This window comes from Loxodonta africana, chromosome 19 (genome assembly GCF_030014295.1).
Source record: "Loxodonta africana isolate mLoxAfr1 chromosome 19, mLoxAfr1.hap2, whole genome shotgun sequence".
NCBI lineage: Eukaryota > Metazoa > Chordata > Mammalia > Proboscidea > Elephantidae > Loxodonta > Loxodonta africana.
Window position 1 is genome coordinate 3111946 of NC_087360.1, and position 20693 is coordinate 3132638.

General features: G+C 47.4%; 1 protein-coding gene across 3 annotated transcripts in view; it reads left to right on the plus strand.

Annotated features, from left to right (window-relative positions):
* Positions 1 to 11286: 11286 nt before the first annotated feature.
* SLC15A4 (solute carrier family 15 member 4) overlaps positions 11287 to 20693 on the plus strand; it is a 38525-nt gene continuing 29118 nt past the window's right edge. For all 3 annotated transcript variants that reach the window (XR_010318543.1, XR_010318542.1, XM_064272045.1), the window contains exons 1-2: positions 11287 to 11847; positions 18772 to 19067. Coding sequence is in view for 1 of the 3 variants with exons in the window: in XM_064272045.1 (XP_064128115.1) it covers positions 11287 to 11847; positions 18772 to 19067 (857 nt within the window). In the remaining 2 variants the exon portion in view is untranslated. The remainder of the gene's footprint in view (positions 11848 to 18771; positions 19068 to 20693) is intronic.

The following is a 20693-nucleotide window of genomic DNA, read 5'->3' on the forward strand; positions in this document are numbered from 1 at the left end:
TGCAGGGGGTGTGGTCTACAGCTGAGGGAACCTGTGGGGGCGGGGGTGTCAGGGGTGGGGGGTGGGGAGTGGCGTTATGAAAGGGGAGACAACTCCGTGGGAACTTTTCCTAGTACCAACCTGCTGCTCGCAAGGGCCTAGACTTATTCCTTTGAAATTGTAATTTATTTTTTACTACACAAGCAATAGATGGTTAGATTTGTTACTGTTGTTGTGCACCGCTGAGTCGATTCTGACTCATAGCGACTCTACGTGACAGACTACAACTGCCCCATAGGGTTTCCTAGGCTGTGATCTTTACGGGGGCAGTTCACCGGGTCTTTCTCCCGAGGAGCCCTGAGTGCATTTGAACCACGCACCTTTTGGTTAGAAAGCCAAGTGCTTAACCACTGCACCACCAGGGCTCCTTAAGAAACACAGATAAGAAAAACAGAACTTAAGAATCACACAGAATCCCGCTATCCAGAGAGAAGCACTACTTATACTTCAGTTTCTAGCTTTCCAAACTTTCTATGTAAATGTAATCATCATAAGAGTTCATGTAATTAGGTGTTCACCTTGTACCTGGCAGTGTTCTCAGTATGCACATGTATTCCCCAATGAATTCTCCTGTGTGGCAGGTACTATTATTAACCCCATTTTATAGGGAAGAATCTGAGGCACAGGGAAGGTAAGTCACCTGCCCAAGGTAACACAGGTAGTGTGGACCCTTTACTATGTTTCTTTGGCTCTGGCATGTGGACACAGTTTTTGTTGTTGTTAATTTTCATTCTGTCTTGGTCTGTGTCTGTCATTGTTGATTAAAAAATATGAATGAGCTATACATATTCTTGTAATATGCTCCCTTTTTTTCCCCCACAGGTTACATTATGGTACGCAGAGCTGTAACATGGCCCCGAGGCTGCCCACCCCCTCCTCCCAATTACACAGTCAGGCACAATTCATGTGATGCTGTGAAGAGAGTATACAGGTGCAATGCAGGTCCCAGACTAGGTAACTTTAGGACAGGGAGATTATGGTATGAGCCTGCTCTAATCAGGTCTGCCCTTTAAAGAGCCTGGGCACTCCTGGAGATACTCAAGGCCTGAGAGGGATTCCACGGAAGATGGAGGTGGTCACCGGACTGGCAAGGGGGTGAGAGCGCCCCCTGCTGACAGCCACGAGGACCCAGATCCAGCCACAGCCACACCAGCTGGAAAGAGGACCTGGGACTCCCGTTGAGGCCACAGCCAGGCGGACACCTTGATTCCATCCTCGTGACATCCTGAGCTCACAGCTGAGAGCTCAGAAATGAGTGCTATTTTAAGCCAAAAGGTTTGTGGTAATTTGTCACGCAGCAGTATGAAACTGGTACTGTAAGTGATCGATCCCACCTCTACGGTATCATTTGAATAGGGACAGAGTGTTGCAGAGTTGCAGGCACGCACTACAATGTGTCCCGTCAGTGCCGCACTGGTACAGCTTTGCTGTTTCTAATCTCTTAGGTAACACTGTAATGGACACTTTTTATAGCTAAATCTCTACACGTATTCTCAAATTCCTAGAATTGGAATTGTCCATTAAAATGTAGGTTCTGATACGCATTTCTGATATAATGAATGACTGCCCTACAGAAAAGTTGCACCAATTTGCCTACCCATCGGCCATTTACGGGTATACTCATTTCCCAAAACATTGGTAACACCAGGTATTTTCCAGTTAAGTGACAAAACACATCCTTTTTGTATTTTGAAATTATTGATGTAATCCGGCCTTTTTTCTCTATAACAGGCATCTGTAGTTTTTTTTTTCTTTTCTGTGTACGTGTGTGCACGCACGTGTGCAGACTGCTTGTATTGGCTGGAACTTTTCTGTGTATGTGTGTGCACGCACGTGTGCAAGCTGCTTGTATTGGCTGGAACTTTTTCAGTGGCAAGCAACAGAAAACTCGCTCACATTTGTTTAATCAAAAACAGAGTTTATGGCTCAAAAGATGTCTGAGAAAAAAGTGACCTTCAGCTGTGGTCAGAACCAAGACCTCAATTATGTCTTCCTGAAACAAGGTCTTTTATCTTTTCTTCACTACCTTCCTCCGAATGGCTTAATTCTCAGATTTCACAAGACGGCCCCTGTAAACTCCATTTCTTTCTGGGTCACTCCAGAAAAAGTCCTGGGATCAGATTTGATTAGGTCATCTTGGGTCACATGTCCATCTCTGAACTGATTCATTTAGCTCAATAGATAGAATAGGGCTGATTGGTTAGGCTTAGGTCACATGACCACCCGAGTCTAGGGTTCCAGACCAAAAAAAAAACCAAGGGTTCGATTTCAACTCAGGGCAACCTTACCAGCAGAGCAAAACTGCCTGAAAGGGTTTCCAAGGAGCAGCTGGTGGATTTGAACTGCCGAACTTTTGGGTTAGCAGTCAAACTCTTAACCACTGTACCACCAGGGTGCCTGCCGGGTTCCAGACAGCCCCACCTAAACCACAGGGTGCACCAGCTCACCAAGGAAGACCAGGGAGATGGATGCTGAGTAGGACCAAATGACAGCTATCCTCTTCAATGCCTGGGCAGTCACTCTGCCAGTTTTATTAACTGGATGGTTATCTTTTCATAAGATTCATAAGACCTCTTTATAAAATAAGGGCATTACCTTTATCGTGTGTGTTGCAAATATTTTTTCAGTTTGTTTGCTGCTACGTGCAAGTATTATTTTCTCCTTTTTGGTTTCTGCTTTTAGCGTTGGAGGGAGGCTTGGAAAGGCACTCCCCTCCCTATGAGTTTGTATTTGCCAATATTTTTCCTACTGCTTTTATAACGTTGGTTTCTCTATTTTAATATTTAATCCATCTCAAATTGATGTTGGTATGAAGTGTGAAGCCTATTTCCCCCAGATGTTTAGTCACTTGTTACAACATAGTTTATGGAATAATCCATCCTTTTCCCCCGTGGGTTGGAAATGCCATTATCATCATACGCTGAGTTATTTTATGTACGTGCTTTAATTCTTGCCCTTCGTGTTTGGCTCCATTGATCTTTCCTGGAAGGCCCAATGTAAAAAACAGATACGTTTACCACTTCCAATCATCTACTGCATGATTGCAATATAAAGTAAGATATTTACAAGGAATGATAAAAGTGGTTGTTAACCATAGAATGTTTAGGGCGCACATCTGTTGGCATCTGGCATTTGTTCAAATGAGAGGAAGCAGAAGTATATTTTTTTCACTTATTGTCTCTCTCACCCCTTGGTGAATGCCCTACTTCTGTAGATGTTTTGTGGGTTTTAAAACCCAGGGGGAAAGAACCAATGGTGCAGAGGCTACAACTCACAAGGGTCAAATGAGATGAGTGCTTGGAAAAAAAAAAAGTCAAATCAAAATCCACCTTCCTGACCACACATTCTCATATCCTCCGTAAAAATAAAACACAGTTGTTCTGAGAGCCGAATTAATTCATGCTAAAAGCAGGTTTGGTGTGTGCTCTAGACGATAAGTCCTGATTTCATTCCACTGGTTGGCTGTTTTTACTTATTTCACTTCTTGTATTTTCCACTTTTATCACATTATTTGCAGCCAAGTAGAACTGTTGCCCAAGAGACACCCTGAAATACACTTCATGACACCTCTCAGTACTCAAGAAGCGTCACCAGATCTATGACATGCTGCAACTGTACTGTGGCTGGTGACTTACCCCACCGCCTGATGCACAGAGCTGAGCTGGCCCTTTGAGTCCCTCTCTAGGGAACCAGGAGCTCCAGGAAAGCGGAAGCACTGCTGGCGTGCTGCCGCTGAGCTGCTGCGCTGTACGGAGTAGGTGGTCCACAGTTAGTACATGACTGGGTGCATGAGTGATGTACAGATGAGCCCGAAAGGCCATGGTGGCTATGTGCAAACCAATGCTTTGAGGAAGCGAAACTGAGTAAGGAGGGGCAGCCGTCTGGCAGCAAGGGGAGAACGACACAGATGTGAAACAAGCAGCAGAAATGTCATGAAAAAAGCCAGAGAGAGTGTCAATGGCTCCTTGGTGTCCCAGATCTGCCATAACAGCACCCCACAAAGCAGGCAGCTCTAAAGAAAGGCCTCACAGTTACGGAGCCTAGAAATCCAGATCAGGGTCTCGGCCATGCAAATTCCTCTCTCCTGGTTTCTGGTGGCTGCTGGCAGTCCTTGGTGTTCCTTCGCTGCTCGTAGCTGCATCTTTACAGGGTACCTTCTCCCTGTGTGACTCTGTTCATGTCTTAGTCACCTAGTGCTGCTGTAACACAAATACCACACGTGGATGGCTTTAACAAAGAGAAATTTATTCTCTCACAGTCTAGTAGGTGACAAGTCCAAATTCAGGGTGTCGGCTCCACAGGAAGGCTTTCTCTGTCGACTCTGAAGGAAGGTCCTTGTCCTCAAACTTCCCCTGGTCGAGGAGCTTCTCAGGTGCAGGGACCCCAGGTCCAAAGGGCATGCTCTGCTCCTGGTGTTGCTTTCTTGGTGGTATGAGGTCCCCAGCTCTGTTTGCCTCCCTTTCGTTTCACCTCTTGAGAGGTAAAAGGTGGTACAGGCCACACCCCAGGGAAACTCCCTTTATACTGGGTCAGGGAGGTAACCTGGTAAGGGTGTTAAAATCCCAACTCAACCTTTTAACATAAAATTACAATCACAAAATGGAGGACCACCACAGAATACTGGGAGTCATGGCCTAACCAAGTTGATACACACATTTTGGGGGGAACATAATTCAATCCATGACAGTTCATGTCTGTGTCTGTCCATAGACATAATACTCAGAAGGAATCAGAACTAGGACCCACCCTACTCTGGTATGACTTAACTGATAATATCTCCAAAGCAAGATCCCATTTCCCCATACAAGGTCACAGTCACAGGCACAGGGGTTAGGACTTCAATATATCTTTTGGGGGGAACACAATTCAACCCGTAACACCCCTGAATGGCCTCAGTCTCTGACAGCTTCCTAGCCTGGTCACACAAATAGTGTCTGCTCTGAGCTCTGCATGGACAAGGCACGGGGACACAGTGGTAAAGAAGGGCTATGTGTTTCAGGGAGCAGGGTACATTTCCGATTTCAGTCCACAGGCATCTCTCTTTTCCAGAGGGCACTGGAGGTGAAGAGACTATCTACAAATATGCCCTATAAGACAATGTGATCTCTTCCCTGGTCCCCTGCTAAATGAGTCAGGCCATTTACTTACTTTAGTTGCATGACTTTTGGGTACAGGGATGTATTGCCAGTATACTCAACAAGGTGGTAAGAGTTGACGGACATTGACTTTTTAGCTATACAATCATTGGGGTTCGCACAGCGGTTGCAAGATCGATGATGACAGGGATCAGGCGGTAACACAAAGTGTGAATGGGGCCAGGTGTACAGAAAAAGCCATTCTTTTATTTCCTACTTTTTGACAGAATCATTGTGTGGGTTCAACTGTGTCCCCCAGAAAGTGAAGTCCTAACCTCCAGTATCTGTGCATGTGATCTTGTTTGGACACAGGGACTTTGTGAACAAAATTAGTTAAGATGAGGTCATACTGGACTGGGTGGGGGGTTAAATCCAGGGACTGGTGTCCTTACATGAAGGGTGTGTGAAGAGACAGGGGGAAGATCGGGGTGCAGACCTGGTCGATGCAGCTACAAACCTAGGAACACCAAGAATTGCTGGCAAACACTTAGGGAGAAGCAAGGAAAACCATCTTCCCTAAAGCCTTCTGAGGGAGCAAGGCCCTGCCAGTACCTTGATTTCAGACTTCTGGTTTCTAGAACTGAGAGAATAAATTTCTGTTGTTTTTAAGCCACCCAGTTTATGGTAATTTATTACAGCAGTGTAGGAAACTAGGACAGTGATGACAGGGGGCTTTTGGCTACAAGTAAGAAAACCCACCACTTGTCTGTGGTGTCTTGCATGTTGCTGTGATGCTGGAAGCTATGCTACCAGTATTTCAAACACCAGCAGGACCACTGTCATGGATTGAATTGTACCCCCAAAAAATATCTATCAACTTGGGTCATCATGATTCCCAGTATTATGTGATTGTCCACCATTTTGTCATCTGATATGATTATCCTATCTGTTATAAATCTTATCTCCATGATGTTAATGAGGTGGGATTCGCTGCATTTTTTTAGACTCACTCTACAAGATTAATGTACAATTTAAGCCAACCTCTTGAGGTATAAAAGAGAGAAGCAAGCAGAGAGACGGCGATTTCATACCACCAAGAAAGTAGTGCCAGGAACAGGGCATATCCTTTGGACCTGGGGTCCCTGCACTGAGAAGCTCCTAGTCTAGGGGAAGACTGATGACAAGGACCTTCCTCCAGAGCTGACAGAGAAAGAAAGCCTTCCCCTGGAGCTGGCACCCTGAATTTGGGCTTCTAACCTCCTAGACTGTGAGAGAATAAACTTCTGTTTCTAAAAGCCATCCACTTGTGGTATTTCTGTTATAGCACCCCTAGACAACTAAGGCATCGATCACTCATTATGGACAGGTTTCAGTGAAGCTCCAGACTAAAACACAATAGGAAGAAGGACCTGGCAATCTACCTCCAAAATAAAAAAAAAGATTAGCCAGTGAAAACCTCATGAATAGCAGCAGAACATTGTCTGATATGGTGCTAGAAGATGAGCCCCTCAGGTTGGAAGGCACTCAAAATACGACTGGGGAAGAGCTGCTTCCTCAAAGTACAGTTGACCTTAATGACATGGATAAAGCTTTTGGGACCTTCTTTTGCAACAATGGGTAAAACATAGCAATGATTATGAGGATGGTGCAAGACGATGCAACATTTTGTTCTGTTCTACACAGGGTCACTATGAGTCAGAATTGACACAAGAGCATCTAAAAACCACAACAGAAAACCCAATGCAGTGGCTTGAACTATAAAGATTATCTTTTACTAACTTCTCCCTGATTCTCCCTGTGTCATCCACAAAGTTAGTTTCATCCTAAGTTGGTACACCTCATGGTCATAAACTAGCTGCCAGGGCAATGAGGACTGCAGTCTTCCCAATGCGCGCCCAATGGAGAAGAGTGTACCTCTCTTGCAGCCATGGAACAAGTACCCTTTCCCTCAGTCTGACTCAGCTCAGGTCACATGTCCACCCCTGGGCCAGTGACTACAGGCAGCATGGGACATCACAGGCTGCACAGAGAGTTGGCGGGAAGTAGTAGCAAAGAAATGGCGGCAGGAGGAAACTGCGTGGTGGGCTACCATTGAGCAGGAGGCTGGGGAGTAGGGTGCCTCTAGGCACTTGGTGGAGCTAGGCCTGCCAACCCACATAGCTAGAGCTGAGTCCCTTCAGGTGAACGCTTACAGGCAGAGTTAGGTACCTCGGGGCACTTATCAGCAGAGCTAAAAGAGCTTTGTAACACTTGTGTGAGCAGGGCAGAGGCCAAGGGGCCAGAGAGAGGCATGCCTGCCAGCATAGCTGGGAAGAGGCTGTCCTGACCAAAGAACTGTATCCCTTTTAATAATGAATTACCAAACCCAGCAGAGAAGGAGAAAGTGCTGTGGGAGAGACAGTTGTTGTCAAAATTGGTGAAGATGGCAGAGAGGAGGCATGTCTGACCTCCAGCTGGTAGGAATCAGCCTTGGGCAGTTGATCTTGGTTCTCTTTCTTCCTTGTGAAGTTAGAGGAGGTCAGATGCCTCGGCCAAGCCATTTTTACAGGTAGAAAGAGGGTCATGCTAATGTATAAACAGTCATGCTCATAAATGACCACAGAGCAGGGGTGTCTAAGAGAACTTTCTGTAACGATGGAAGTGATCGATCCTGTGCTGCCCAAAATGGTAGCTACTAGTCATAAGTAGCTATCATGTTTTGAAACATGGCTAGCGCGACGGAGAAACTGAGTTTATCATTTTATTTAACTAATTTAAATTTAAATTTTAATTTAAATTTAAATAGCCACACACGGCTAGTGGCTACTGTACTGGGCAGTACATATATAATTATTTCCCTACTATTAAAAAAACAAGGTAACAGGAAGTAGTGAAGACTGAGGTAAGCTAGAACGTGTGCCCATCTAAAGAAACTGGTTGCTGCCTAGCGTCAGCAGACTGTGGCCAAGGGGGATACGACCGTGTTTCAGTTATCTGTGGCTGAGGAGCAAGTTGCCCTAGCGCTTAGTGGCTCAAAACAACAAGCATTTTATCAGTTGATGATTCTGCAATCTGGACTGAGGCTCAGTGTTTCTGTTGGTCTTACTGGTGGCCGTGCGTGTGGCTGGATGCTGGGATGCCTGGACAACATGGGCCTCCTCTCTGTAGTCTCAGACGCTCCTTCCACACATAGCCTCTCCATGTGATCCCTCCAGCAAGGTAGGTGAATTTCTTACATAGCGGCTTAGGGATCCCAAGAGGCTTAGGCCCGGGCCTGGCCCGGGGTCACTTCTGCCACATTCTACTGATCAAAGTAGGTCACAAGTCCAGTGCTGTGGGCTGTTACCTTTGAAGGAGACTCCATAAAGGCAGGATACCAGAAGGCATGGTACATGGGGCCACTGGTGTAACAACTACAAGGTCAGTGGTGTCAGAGTTTACAATTTTTTCAAGAGCAAAAAAGCATCTGAATTTATATACATGAAGCCTCCCAATTTTTCATTGTTGGTTCATTTTTCTGGTAGTGTATTTACTGAGATGTAACTCACATACCATACCATTCACCCAGTAAAGTCTACGACTCAATGGTTTTTTGTATATTTGTAGAGCTGTGCAACCATCACCACAATCAATTTTAGAACATTTTCATCATCCCAAAAAGAAACTCAATACCCACTAAGCAGTTACTCTCCATTCCCCCACCCAGTAACCCTGTTGTTAGTGTTGTCAAGTTGCTTTCGACTCATGGCGAGCTTATCTGTGCAGAGTAGAGCTGCCCCGTAGGGTTTTCAAGGCTGTGACCTTTCAGAAACAGGCCGCCAAGCCTTACTTCAGAGGCGCCTCTGGGTGGTTTGAACCACCAGCCTTTGGGTTAGTAGCCCAGTGTTTAACCATCTGTGCCACCCAGGGACTCCTTCCACCAACCCTAGACAACCGCTAATCTTTCTGGTTCTATATATTTGCCTATTCTGGACATTTCACATAAATGGAATCACACAATATGTGCTCTTAGTCTTTTTAAAACACTGCAACAAAAGATCTCTGCATGCTAGATTTCTTTTGCAACCTGAACTTATCAAAGGTCCCACTGTACAGCAGACCTCGTGGGGACCAGGAACAACTACTCAGTATTCGTCAGTATACATCCTAAACTCTTTGACTGCCTTCCACCCCCCGGCCCTTTTATTTTTTACTTAGCTTTATTTCCAAATATGATGATCCAATCGGGTTAGTTTGGTATCATCCAAAATGTCACATCCGTATTGGGCAGTGTTTGCACACCAAGTCATCATGGCTGACTCAAGTCAAATGGCTTTGCTTTCATGCCATGTTTAATGCTAACTTTATTATGGACTTTGCCTGAGTGTGTTAGTTCCATTGGTGTTAGAGTATAAACTTGAAAGTTCTGTCTCATCCACCACCTGGAGTGTGGAAGAAGCACTAGACCAGGAATTAGTTACAAGTCTTGTTACCTGGTTTTTGTGACCCTGGTCAGGAATCTTCAGAAGTTTGCTTTTTCCATTAGTGAACTCAGGATTTTAATACACGCTCTACGACATCACAGGGACCTCCCCTGCCCCCCGCCAAAAAAAAGGTGAATGTGAGATGTTTTTCCTAACACCATTTACAACTCAACACATGCTTATTCATTCCACTAATTCCAAACGCATTTATCATAGGCAGGTGCTGTGCCAGGCTGTGGGAATGCTGTAGTGGGCAAACCAACAAGATCTCAATCCTCCCAGCTTTCAGACTTAGTGGTGGTAATGGTTGGGGGACAGACACTGATCAATCATTTTCACAAAATAAGTAATTATAAACTCTAATGGCTGCTTTAGAACAAATTATGTGGAGCTCTAACCACACATAAAAGGGGGACTGATGTAAACTGGGAGGATCAGAGAAGTGACATTTGGACTGAAAACTGAAAAACGATTAGCATTAAAAGACAGGGTGGGGAAGGTTGAGTTCTGGCACTCAATTATCCTCTCATTAGAAAATTATCACATATTAATTTACGTAGCACCATGTCAGGCATCAGTCCATAGTCAGACTTTTTTTTTTTTTTTTAAGATAATCACGCTACTTCAAATCTTATTGGCAGGACTGACCTTATCAGAGGACTTCAGGGCAAGCCCCGCTTCCCTAGGTAATGGTTCCCTCCTGGTCTTAGCTGGAGGTAAGGATGGAGCAAGTAATGGGAAAGGGTCTTACTCATTTGAACTAATGGAATCCTTGGATTGCGGTGGTGTCCACTTTGGGGAGACACTCCACTTTAGCACATGCCAGGCACCATCCCAGGCACTGGGGACATGACAAGGAATGAGACACCTAAGAACCCTGTGTCCATGGACCAGGGAACACACAGAACCAGGGGGGATACAAAAAATAAACATAAAAATTTAACAGGTGCTGTAGGGTAACCAAAACCAGGGGATGTGATCAGGCGGGACCTACTCTTGATGCTGTGGTCAAGAAGTGTCTCCCTAAGGAGGCCACATTTGAGTCTGGAGCTGACAGAGGGTGACATACCAGCTTTGTGACTGCGGGTGCTCTGTGAAGGTCTGAAAGGGTCTCCAACTTGGCTTGTCCTAGGACAGTGGTTCTCAAAAGGGGACGGTTTTGTCCGCAGGGGACATCTAGTATTCCTGGAGACATTTATGGCTGCCACAAGTGGGGCTGGGGCAGAGGAGGTGGTACTGGCACCTAGCGGGTCGGGACAGTGATGCTGCCAAACGTCCTACAACGCACAAGACAGTCCCCACCACAAACAACTATGGGGCCCAACATGTCACTAGTGCTGAGGTTGATAAACCTTGACCTAGGACATCCTGGGGCACAGCGGGAAGGGGGCCAGCCCCGAGAAATCAGCCTGGAGGGCAGGCAGAGCTTCGAGGCCGTTGCAGGCGTCAGGGTCCTAGGGGTCCACTGGCAGCCCGTAAGGGCTTGCAATAGCGGGGTATCAGGCTCCGACTTCGTTTGAAAAACACCCACCGAGGGGACGTCACGGCCGCGGCCTCACTTCCGCCCCCTCCGGAAGCAGCGCCGCGGCCTCTCCAGGCTTCCGGGGCGGAACCGGAAGTTCCCGACCGGCTGAGCGACGGCGAGCCCGCCCACTGGGAGGACGCCCGAGAGGTCTCGCGAGAAGGGCGGTGGCTGTGGGCTCGCGGAGGCCCGGCCGGCGGCGGCGAAGATGGCGGGCTCCGGCGAGCGGACGCCGCTGCTGGGCTCGGGGAGCCACGGCGCGCGGCGGGCGTCGTCGGCGTTCGCGGGCCGGCGCGCGGCGTGCGGCGCCGTGCTGCTGACGGAGCTGCTGGAGCGCGCGGCCTTCTACGGCGTCACGGCCAACCTGGTGCTGTTCCTGAACGGCGCGCCGTTCTCCTGGGAGGGCGCGCAGGCCAGCCAGGCGCTGCTGCTCTTCATGGGCGTCACCTACCTGGTGTCGCCGTTCGGCGGCTGGCTGGCCGACGCGCTGCTCGGCAAGGCGGGCGCCATCGTGCTCAGCCTGGCGCTCTATCTGCTGGGCATGCTGGCCTTCCCGCTGGTGGCCGCGCCCTCCACGCGCGCCGCGCTCTGCGGGCCCCTGCGGGCCGCGCTGCTGGAGAACTGCTCGGCGCCCGTCCGCAACGCCAGCGCCGCCTGCCACGACAGCCCCGAGCGCCGCTGCGCCGCCGCCACCTTCGCGGGGCTGGTGCTGGTGGGCCTGGGCGTGGGCACCGTCAAGGCCAACATCACGCCCTTCGGCGCCGACCAGGTGAGCCGGCGCGCGCCCCGCCGGCCCGGCCCTGCCCACCGGGCAGCAAGCGCTGCGCCAGCCCCCGAGGGCCGCCCAACCCCGACGGCTGCCCAGTGCCAGCCCCCGAGGGTCGCCCAACCCCGACGGCTGCCCAGTGCCAGCCCCCGAGGGTCGCCCAACCCCGACGGCTGCCCAGTGCCAGCCCCCGAGGGTCGCCCAACTCCGACGGCTGCCCAGTGCCAGCCCCCGAGGGCCGCCCAACCCCGACGGCTGCCCAGTGCCAGCCCCCGAGGGTCGCCCAACTCCGACGGCTGCCCAGTGCCAGCCCCCGAGGGTCGCCCAACTCCGACGGCTGCCCAGTGCCAGCCCCTGCGGGTCGCCCAACCCCAACGGCTGCCCTGTGCCAGCCCCCGAGGGCCGCCCAACCCCGACGGCTGCCCAGTGCCAGCCCCCGAGGGTCGCCCAACTCCGACGGCTGCCCAGTGCCAGCCCCTGCGGGTCGCCCAACCCCGACGGCTGCCCTGTGCCAGCCCCCGAGGGTCGCCCAACTCCGATGGCTGCCCAGTGCCAGCCCCCGAGGGCCGCCCAACCCCGACGACTGCCCTGTGCCAGCCCCCGAGGGCCGCCCAACCCCGACGGCTGCCCTGTGCCAGCTCCTGCGGGTGGCAAACCCCGACAGCTGCCCTGTGCCAGCCCCCGCCGGTCGCCCAACCCCGACGGCTGCCCAGTGCCAGCCCCCGCGGGTCGCCCAACCCCGACGGGTGCCCTGTGCCAGCCCCCGAGGGTCGCCAAAACCCGAAGGCTGCCCTGTGCCAGCCCCCGAGGGTCGCCAAAACCCGAAGGCTGCTCTTAATAGGCAGAACAAGACAGAGTGTCCTCTGCTCTCATGCAGCTGCTTTCTAGTGAGAAACAAGGGAACAAGTAAGTGGAAAAGCAGTAACAACTGGTTGTGATAGGTGCTGGGAAGCAGCCAACATAGAGTGATGTACAGGAATTGATGGATTTAAATGAAGGACTGGCCACTATGGAGGGGGCTTTTGAGTTGGGACCGGAGGGATTCCGAACTGGGGAATCAGCAAGTGCAAAGTACCTGGGGCCAGGAAGAGAAGGGAGGTCCCAGTTTTTGCTGCTCTCGGTTTTAAGATAACTGGAAAGAGGATTGTTAGGCAGGGGTCAGAATATGTAAGGTGGGATAAAGAGTCAAGTGTTTTGTGTATTGTAGGAAGCCTTTATAGGGTCGAACTGTTCCTAAGAGTTTGGCTAAGTGTAGAGCCGGTAGGGAAACTAGCCGGTGGGCCCGGGCCAAATCTGTTTTACTTCCTGTTTTTGTAGGGCCCACAAGCTGAGAGCGGTTCTTATGTTGTTAAGTGGGAAAAAGAATCACAAGAGTATTTCATAACAAGCTAATATTACATGAAATGTGCCTTCCGAACTCCATTAGTTTTATTGGAACACAGCCTTTCCCATCCCTGTTTTGTTAAATGTTTTTACTGTGGGTGCCTTCAAATACGGTAGCAGAATTGACAGACCTTAAAATAATTCTATTTGACCCTTTACAGAAAAGTTTGCCAGCGTCCGTTGTACATTTGTATGGAAAATGATGACAGCAGGGATACCAGGTAGGAGTCTGTTAAAACTGGCCAGGTGAGAGAGAGAGAGACTTGGACTTAGAATGGAGGCAGTGAACATGGAGTGAAGTAGATGGATTTGGGATCATTTACCGAGGTAGGATGGGCAGGAATTGCTCTTGGATTCTATGTGCGTAGTAGGGAGAGAGGCATCAGAGGTGACTCCTCGTTTTTTGTACTAAGTGCATCAGAGGTGACTCCTCGTTTTTTGTACTAAGTAACTATGTTGTTACCTGGCCCTAGATAACATTTACTGCGGGCTCACAGAGTACCAGGCACTGTGCTGCGTGCTTTATTATTAGTCTACATAACACCTTGATTGTTGCGTTATTGTGCCCATTTTACAGATGAGGAAACTGAGGCTTGAGAGGTTAAGCAACGTGCCTAAAGTTACACAGTTAGTAGGTGACTGAGCCAGTATTCAAAACCTGACCTTTGAATCAGATCCCAAGCTTTATGGAAACTTTGGGAGGCTCTCCCAGCCACACAGCAGAGAGAAGCCTTACAGTGACAATGAGAGTAACACTTGCCTGATGTATTGAATTCTTAACTGTTTTCCTGCAGCATGGCACATGTTTTACACACTTGATTTCATTCGCACTTCACGTGAATCTTTATGTCCATTTTATAGATGGGGAAACAGGCAAAGAGTGAGATCATTGTCACATAGCTAGCGAGTGGTCAAGCCAGGGGTTTAATTCCGGGTCTGATTACTTAGTCTGCACTGTAACCAGCCCACCAGGATGGAGTGGATTTCTGTGCATCCTGTGATGGGACGGCATAAGTGTGGTTGGGTCAGAGTATTCATCTTGAGGCCTCGGGTGCCATCGACACACACCAGCAGCAATGGCACAGTGCTGTTAGCTCGGTCCTTCTCCGTCTCTTAGACACTAGGTGGCATGACAGAAGTGTGACATGAGTGATTATCCCGTGCCACTTAGTATACTCCGTGTTCAACACCATTATCTTATTTAAGCCTCGCAACAGTTTATCGTGTTGATATTATAATTCGATAGTACGGATACATAATGCCCCATTTTATAGCAAGCAGAGGCTTAGAGGGCTTGACTCACCCAGGGTCCCACAGCAAGTGAGCGGGGGAGCCAGGTTTTGGATCCGTGCACTCAGACGTAGAAGTGAGTGCTCCCCAGTACTTGACAGACAGGTGATTCAGGTTTCTATGAGAATGAGCGGACGGCCCTGTAGAAACTACCTAGGTTGAATCTGCATTGTTTTGATCCATGATTAAATCTGGACATTAAAAAGAAACACGCTCTCTTACAAGACAGCTGCCTTAGTATGCGGTCCGTAAGGTACATTTAACGATTCTTTCAGTTTTTCTATAACGTCTGAATTTTTTTTTTTTCCAAAATAAAAAGTTAGGGAATGTTGATCAATTGGTAAATGGAAAAACAACGTGGCATATCTGTACAGTGGAATATTATTCTTTGAGGGGAATTTAAAAGGCGGTCCTTGTCCCCAAGGTGCTTGCTGCTTCGTGAAGGGAAGCGCGTCTCAGGAGCACCAGGTCCTGGGTATGATGCATGCGTGGTCATTCCAGGGCAGGGCTAGGGTGTCGTGCTTCTCATTTGGAGAAATCTACTTGTATTTTTGAGAAACTTCCATAACTTGCAGCACCTCTGGGGAAATTCTGTTTTGAAAGAGGAGCAAGGCTCGGAGTGTGGAGCCTTGGTGGGCTTTTGAAAGGTGTGTAGCTAAAGAGTCCAAGGATGATGTATTTTGATGGAAATAAATCATGTCAGCCCCCACGTGTTTTCCCTCCTTGCTTTAATCTTTTTAAAAGGTCAGGATCATTCTGGTTGTGTTGAGTATTTGAAACAGTGACCTGAAGAACTTACTTTACAGATAAAGAAAAGAAAAACCCTTGCTTTCAAGTCAGTTCCAACTCATAGAGACCCTATAGGACAGAGTAGACCTGTTCCACAGGGTTTCCTATATACTGTAATCTTTTGGGAGCAGATCACCATGTCTTTCTCCTTTAGTGCAGCTGGTGGGTTTGAACCACAGACATTCTTGTTAGCAGCTGAACACTTAACTACTGTGCCACCAGGTCTCTTTCTATTTTACAGATAGAGCAAATGATTAAAAAAAAAAAAAAAACTTTTAGGGGAAAAAATTGTACTCCTGTGTATTTTAAGGGACTTTTCCAAGTCAGTCAAACTTTTGATTCACTACACATGGTATTCTTTCAGCTTTCCTTCCCCAAATTGATTTTCCTGGTATTTTTTGACCACCCACATGAGAAGCTTGTTCAGTATTGGTGCAGAGGCGAGGCAGCTGTACAGACGGGGATGTAATGTGACCAATGTCAAGTGAGCGTTGTGGGTTTGCCAGCTGAGGGCAGGGAGCATGTGACGGTGCTTATGTGAGCCAGCTTTTCATCTGTTACAGAGAATCACTGGAATGTGGTTATTTAGGGCCTCTGCAATTGTCTTTAGTTTGTAATTTTGATGGACTAACGTTGAAAGGTTACATAAATCAACTGCACGTTAATGCAGGAAATGAGGTTATATGGAATTTAAGATTAGGATTTTGCTGGAGTAATTGGATTTTAATTTTTTCCTGCTTCATTTGAAGAGGATATACCTGAAGATGTTTGTGGGAAGATGTGTGTAATGCTGCTATAATGAAAAGGCCCCCAAATTTACTGGCTACTGCAACTTGTCTAGGAGCTTAGTGGTTGAGAACCACAGCTGCTGACCAAAAGGTTAGCAGTTCAAATCCACCAGCCACTCCTTGGAAACCCTAGGGGGCAGTTCTGCTCTGTCTTGTGGGGTCACTATGAATTAGACTTGACTCAATGGCAATGGGTTTGGTTTCAGCTTGTCAAAAAATTATAGTTTTTGTTTATAATTTAGTTCCATATTCTCTGTAATCATTTCCCTGTTCACAGTTTTTCTTTATTTCATCTGTCTCCAGGATAGCCATGATGTTTGAGCCCACTGTTTAGTAACCTTTAAATGCGTCGTGTCCCCGTGAAGAGCTGTGTGCATGTTGGAAGTACTGGGTCAGAAATTCTCAGTACAAATCGTGTAATCAGTAATTATGCCTGCATTTGACCCAGACCCTCTCTTTGGTGCTGACATGAGTAGGGGCTCCTTCTAAGAACCTGTGGTTTATTTAAAACTTGAATTTTCAGTTAGAGGTGGTGGTTCCCATGTAATTAATTCAAGTATATGACTTTTCAACACAGTAGCCATGCTTAATCATTTTGGGTTCAAAAAAGAAAGAAATTTTGAGTAACACACAATTTTGACTATGTATTTAAAAACCTTTCATGACCGTTGACGTATATGGTTGCCCACCAACACTTTCTGCCTCTCAGGTTTTTTGGGAAGCTCGTTTCCCATTGACAGTGCGTGCTGCTACAAGGCAGGGGCCTTTATAACTGTTTGAAATGGAAAAAGCAGGCATCTGCCACAAATTACTGTTTCTACAGAGTATTTATTAAATGAAGTGTGTGCATGTTTGGTGGGAAGAATAGGAATTTTGAAAAATTTTATGTGGCACACATATGGAGCCCTGGTGGCACAGTGGTTAAGAGTTCAGCTGCTAACCAAAAGTTCAGCAGTTCGAATCCACCAGCCGCTCCTTGGAAATCCTATAAGGCAGTTCTACTCTGCTACATAGAAGGTTGCTGTAAGTCAGGATTGTCTCAATGGCAGTGGGTTTTTTTTTTTTTTTTTTCCTTAATGTACCAGTGGACTCTGGGGGTACTCAGGTCTCTCAGGGTAGGCTTGTGGGAGTGGGCAAGAAAAAATAAATCCATACTAACCTACCAAAAATTCAGACTTACTGAGTAATTCAGCATGCTTCCATTAATGAAAACACATGTACCGACAAAAAATTCAAAGCAGAACATAATTGGGTCTTGAAAGGAATTTATAATCTATAAAAGTAGACTTTTAAAATACATCAAATAATATGACTACTAAAAAGGAGCTTATGGTGTATTATGATTGGTTGTTTTGGCCTCCGTTGAAAACTCTTGTTATTCAGTAGAGGAGACTGGAGATCAGAACCAGATCTGTTACAAGGACGAGAAGGCAGGGCCCGGAGGACTAGGGAATCTAGACAGTCTTTGAATGAGACCCAGCCTCAGCCTTTAGCTAGTAAGCTGTTAAACATTATGAAATAGGACTCCTTAGAAATGTCTGAGCTGTAACAGGCCATTCTTGCAGTGTACGCTTAGATGTAAAAATCCAGGTGCTGAGAGGACCCTGATAGTGTGCCTACCCCAAAATGTGCTGTTACCAACATTCTGGGAGAGGACCCTGATAGTGTGCCTACCCCAAAATGAGCTATTAACAACATTCTGGCACCATTTGAGTATCTTTGTGGGACATATAAGCCACCTCGGTGCTCATATTTCTCTGAGTTAAGGGAATTTGTGGTGGTGGAGCATTTCAGAAATCTCTGGCCTTATCAGAATTTTTCCTCGTTCCTTTGGTGGACTTACCAATCTAAAAATAGCACATGGTGTTAGCTTCAGTCTGTCATTTCCTCTTTGTTCCAGCTCTAACACTGTCTTCATTCTCAGGAGACCAGATACAGACAGGTGTGTATCCTCACACTAGTACATTAAAAAAAAAAAAGGAAAAACCACTGCTATGGAGGCAATCCTGACTTACCGCAACCTTATACGGCGGCGTAAAACTGCCTTATAGGATTTCCAAGGGGTGGCTGGTGGATTCGAACTGCTGAACTTTTGGGTAGCAGTGTGAGGATACATAACCTTTGAACCAAGCAGTCCTTCCCGTGGGGGCTAAGCACATTTGCCAGGTGCCTCATGGTACACACCTGTAGATGAGTCAGACTCAGGGCTATATAGCTGTAGTTCTGAAACTTACCTGTAACTACAGTTCACCTGGGATTAGTAAGTTTGTTCGGAATGCAGATTCCTGGGCCCAACAGCAGAGGTTGTGACTGGGTACTTCTGGGACGTGGGTCCGGTGAGTCTGTATCTTTGAGGCACACTGCAGGTGATTCCAAAGCAGGTGGTCCACAGATGCTACTTTGAGGCACTTCAGGGTTTGTTATAATTGAGCACAGTTGAGAGAAACACTACCTGGAATCTGTAGTACTTAGAAGTGTGTGGCACTTTTTCTGTCACAGACCCTGGAATGATCTCTGAACACAGTTTTGATGCTGCTGCATTTCTTCAAAGCCTGAAGACAGCCGTAACTTCAGTCACTTCGTTTTTATATGATGGTGGTTTGGTTTTTTTTTTTTTCCCTTGAAGACTGGCACACATTTTCAAGTCTTGTTTTTCCTCCCTTCCCTATTATTTTAGGTTAAAGATCGGGGTCCAGAAGCCACTAGAAGATTTTTTAATTGGTTTTATTGGAGCATTAACTTGGGCGCAATTGTTTCATTGGGAGGCATCGCGTATATTCAGCAGAATGTGAGCTTCGTTGTCGGCTACATCATCCCCACCACGTGCATCGGCGTGGCTTTCGTGGTCTTCTTCTGCGGCCAGAGCTTTTTCATCACCAAACCTCCAGACGGCAGTGCTTTCACAGATGTGTTCAAGATACTAGCATATTCCTTCTGTCCACAGAAGCGGATAGGAGAGCGCCGTAGCAATGGGTACGTGCTTCATTCTCACCACTTTATTTAGATACGACTTACTGGCCACTGTAGTCTAATTACCAGCTTTCATTTATTGCGTGCTTAGTTTGTGCTGGGCACCGAGCTAAGTGGCTTAACAGTCTGATCTCCGTTAGCCTTCCACCTGCTCTGGGAGGCAGGTGCAGCGTTGTCACCCCATTTGAAAGGCAAGGCAATGGCCATATTCCAGAGCTTGTGTTTTTAACTTCTACATCGAGCTTCTGGTAAAGAGGAAGCTGCTGGCTTCTCAGGGGCAGATGATAAATTAGAAACCTGTGGATGAGGTAGAGGAATCAGTATATATGCTCTATACGTTGTGTCATTTGTTTTTAATTTCAAAAAGTGATGGAATATTCTTGAATCAAAAAACAAGCAGTTGCTTATTTGGAGAGGTACTTCCCTGCTCCTTCAGACAGTGAGCTGTCGCCTGTGCCGCTGAGCTGGCCAGTGATGAGGTCAGCATGAGCCCATTACCCCGGTCACTCTGGCCCGTCCTGGACAGGAAGACACTAGCAGAATGCTGAGATGCAGGTAGGGCTCGTCTGCTTACAGGAACTCTCCTGCTTTAGGGATAAAGGCCCACATTTAAAGTCCAGTATTTACCCCAAGAGACCTCAGGAAAATGTTGTTATTTACGGAGCTACACTTTACATGTAGTAAAATTTACTCCTTTCAGCAAGAAATTTTTTTATTTTTTTATTTTTTTTTAATTTTTACTGTGCTTCAGCAATAAATTTTTGTTGGGTGAATTTTTTTTTCAAACTTATCCAGTAATGTAACCACCACTGCAGTAAAGATACAGGATATTCTCACCACCCCTAAACGCCCCTGGTGCCCCTCTGTGGGGACGTTCTTGATCCATGTAGGAATTCTTGATAGAGGCCTGACCGTTCAGCTACAGGGAGCTTCCCACCTCAGGGCAGCCCACGCCACTGGTGGATAGCACGGACCACTGGAATGTTCTTCTGCAGACCAGCCCCCAAATCTGCTTCCTGGGGCTTTCGGCCTCTGTCTCACTGGTGTCCCTGGAGCAGCAGAGAGTAAACCTTCTACGTGGTGGGCATGAAGCCGCATCAGTCATTTTGCGGCCCTGCTGCTTTTCTCCACACTGAGCATCTCTGCTGTCTGGAGCTGCTGCTTGTGTGGGACTCTGACAGACCTCCTCCCTGACCATTCTGGTTGACCTGTCCGATGTTCCAGCGGTCCCAGACTCCACAATACAAGTGGGAGCACACTGAAGAATCGTTGAGAATTAAAGGCACACTGCCTCGACAGCAAACTCTTGTCTTTTGTCACGGCCTTGTTTTAGTCAGACCAATCAGGCTTTCAGATCCCAGACCTCTGTAGGTTAAATGCCCACTAGCAAAATGCAGCCTTTTGAAGGAACCTCCTTAGTTGTCAGAGTGTGTGTGTGGGTGGTGCCTGGTAGACATTTCTGTGCGAGAACAGCATTGCTTTGTAGACGTTTTTGGATTTTAATGCAGAAGTGGTGTGGGGGACAGGCTTTGGGATTACTTTCACTTAGGAACTGATCTCCTTTTAGATTTTTTCTGGGAAGTTTGAGCACACACGGAAAGTAGTAGCTCGCAGAAAGCCGATGGTCTG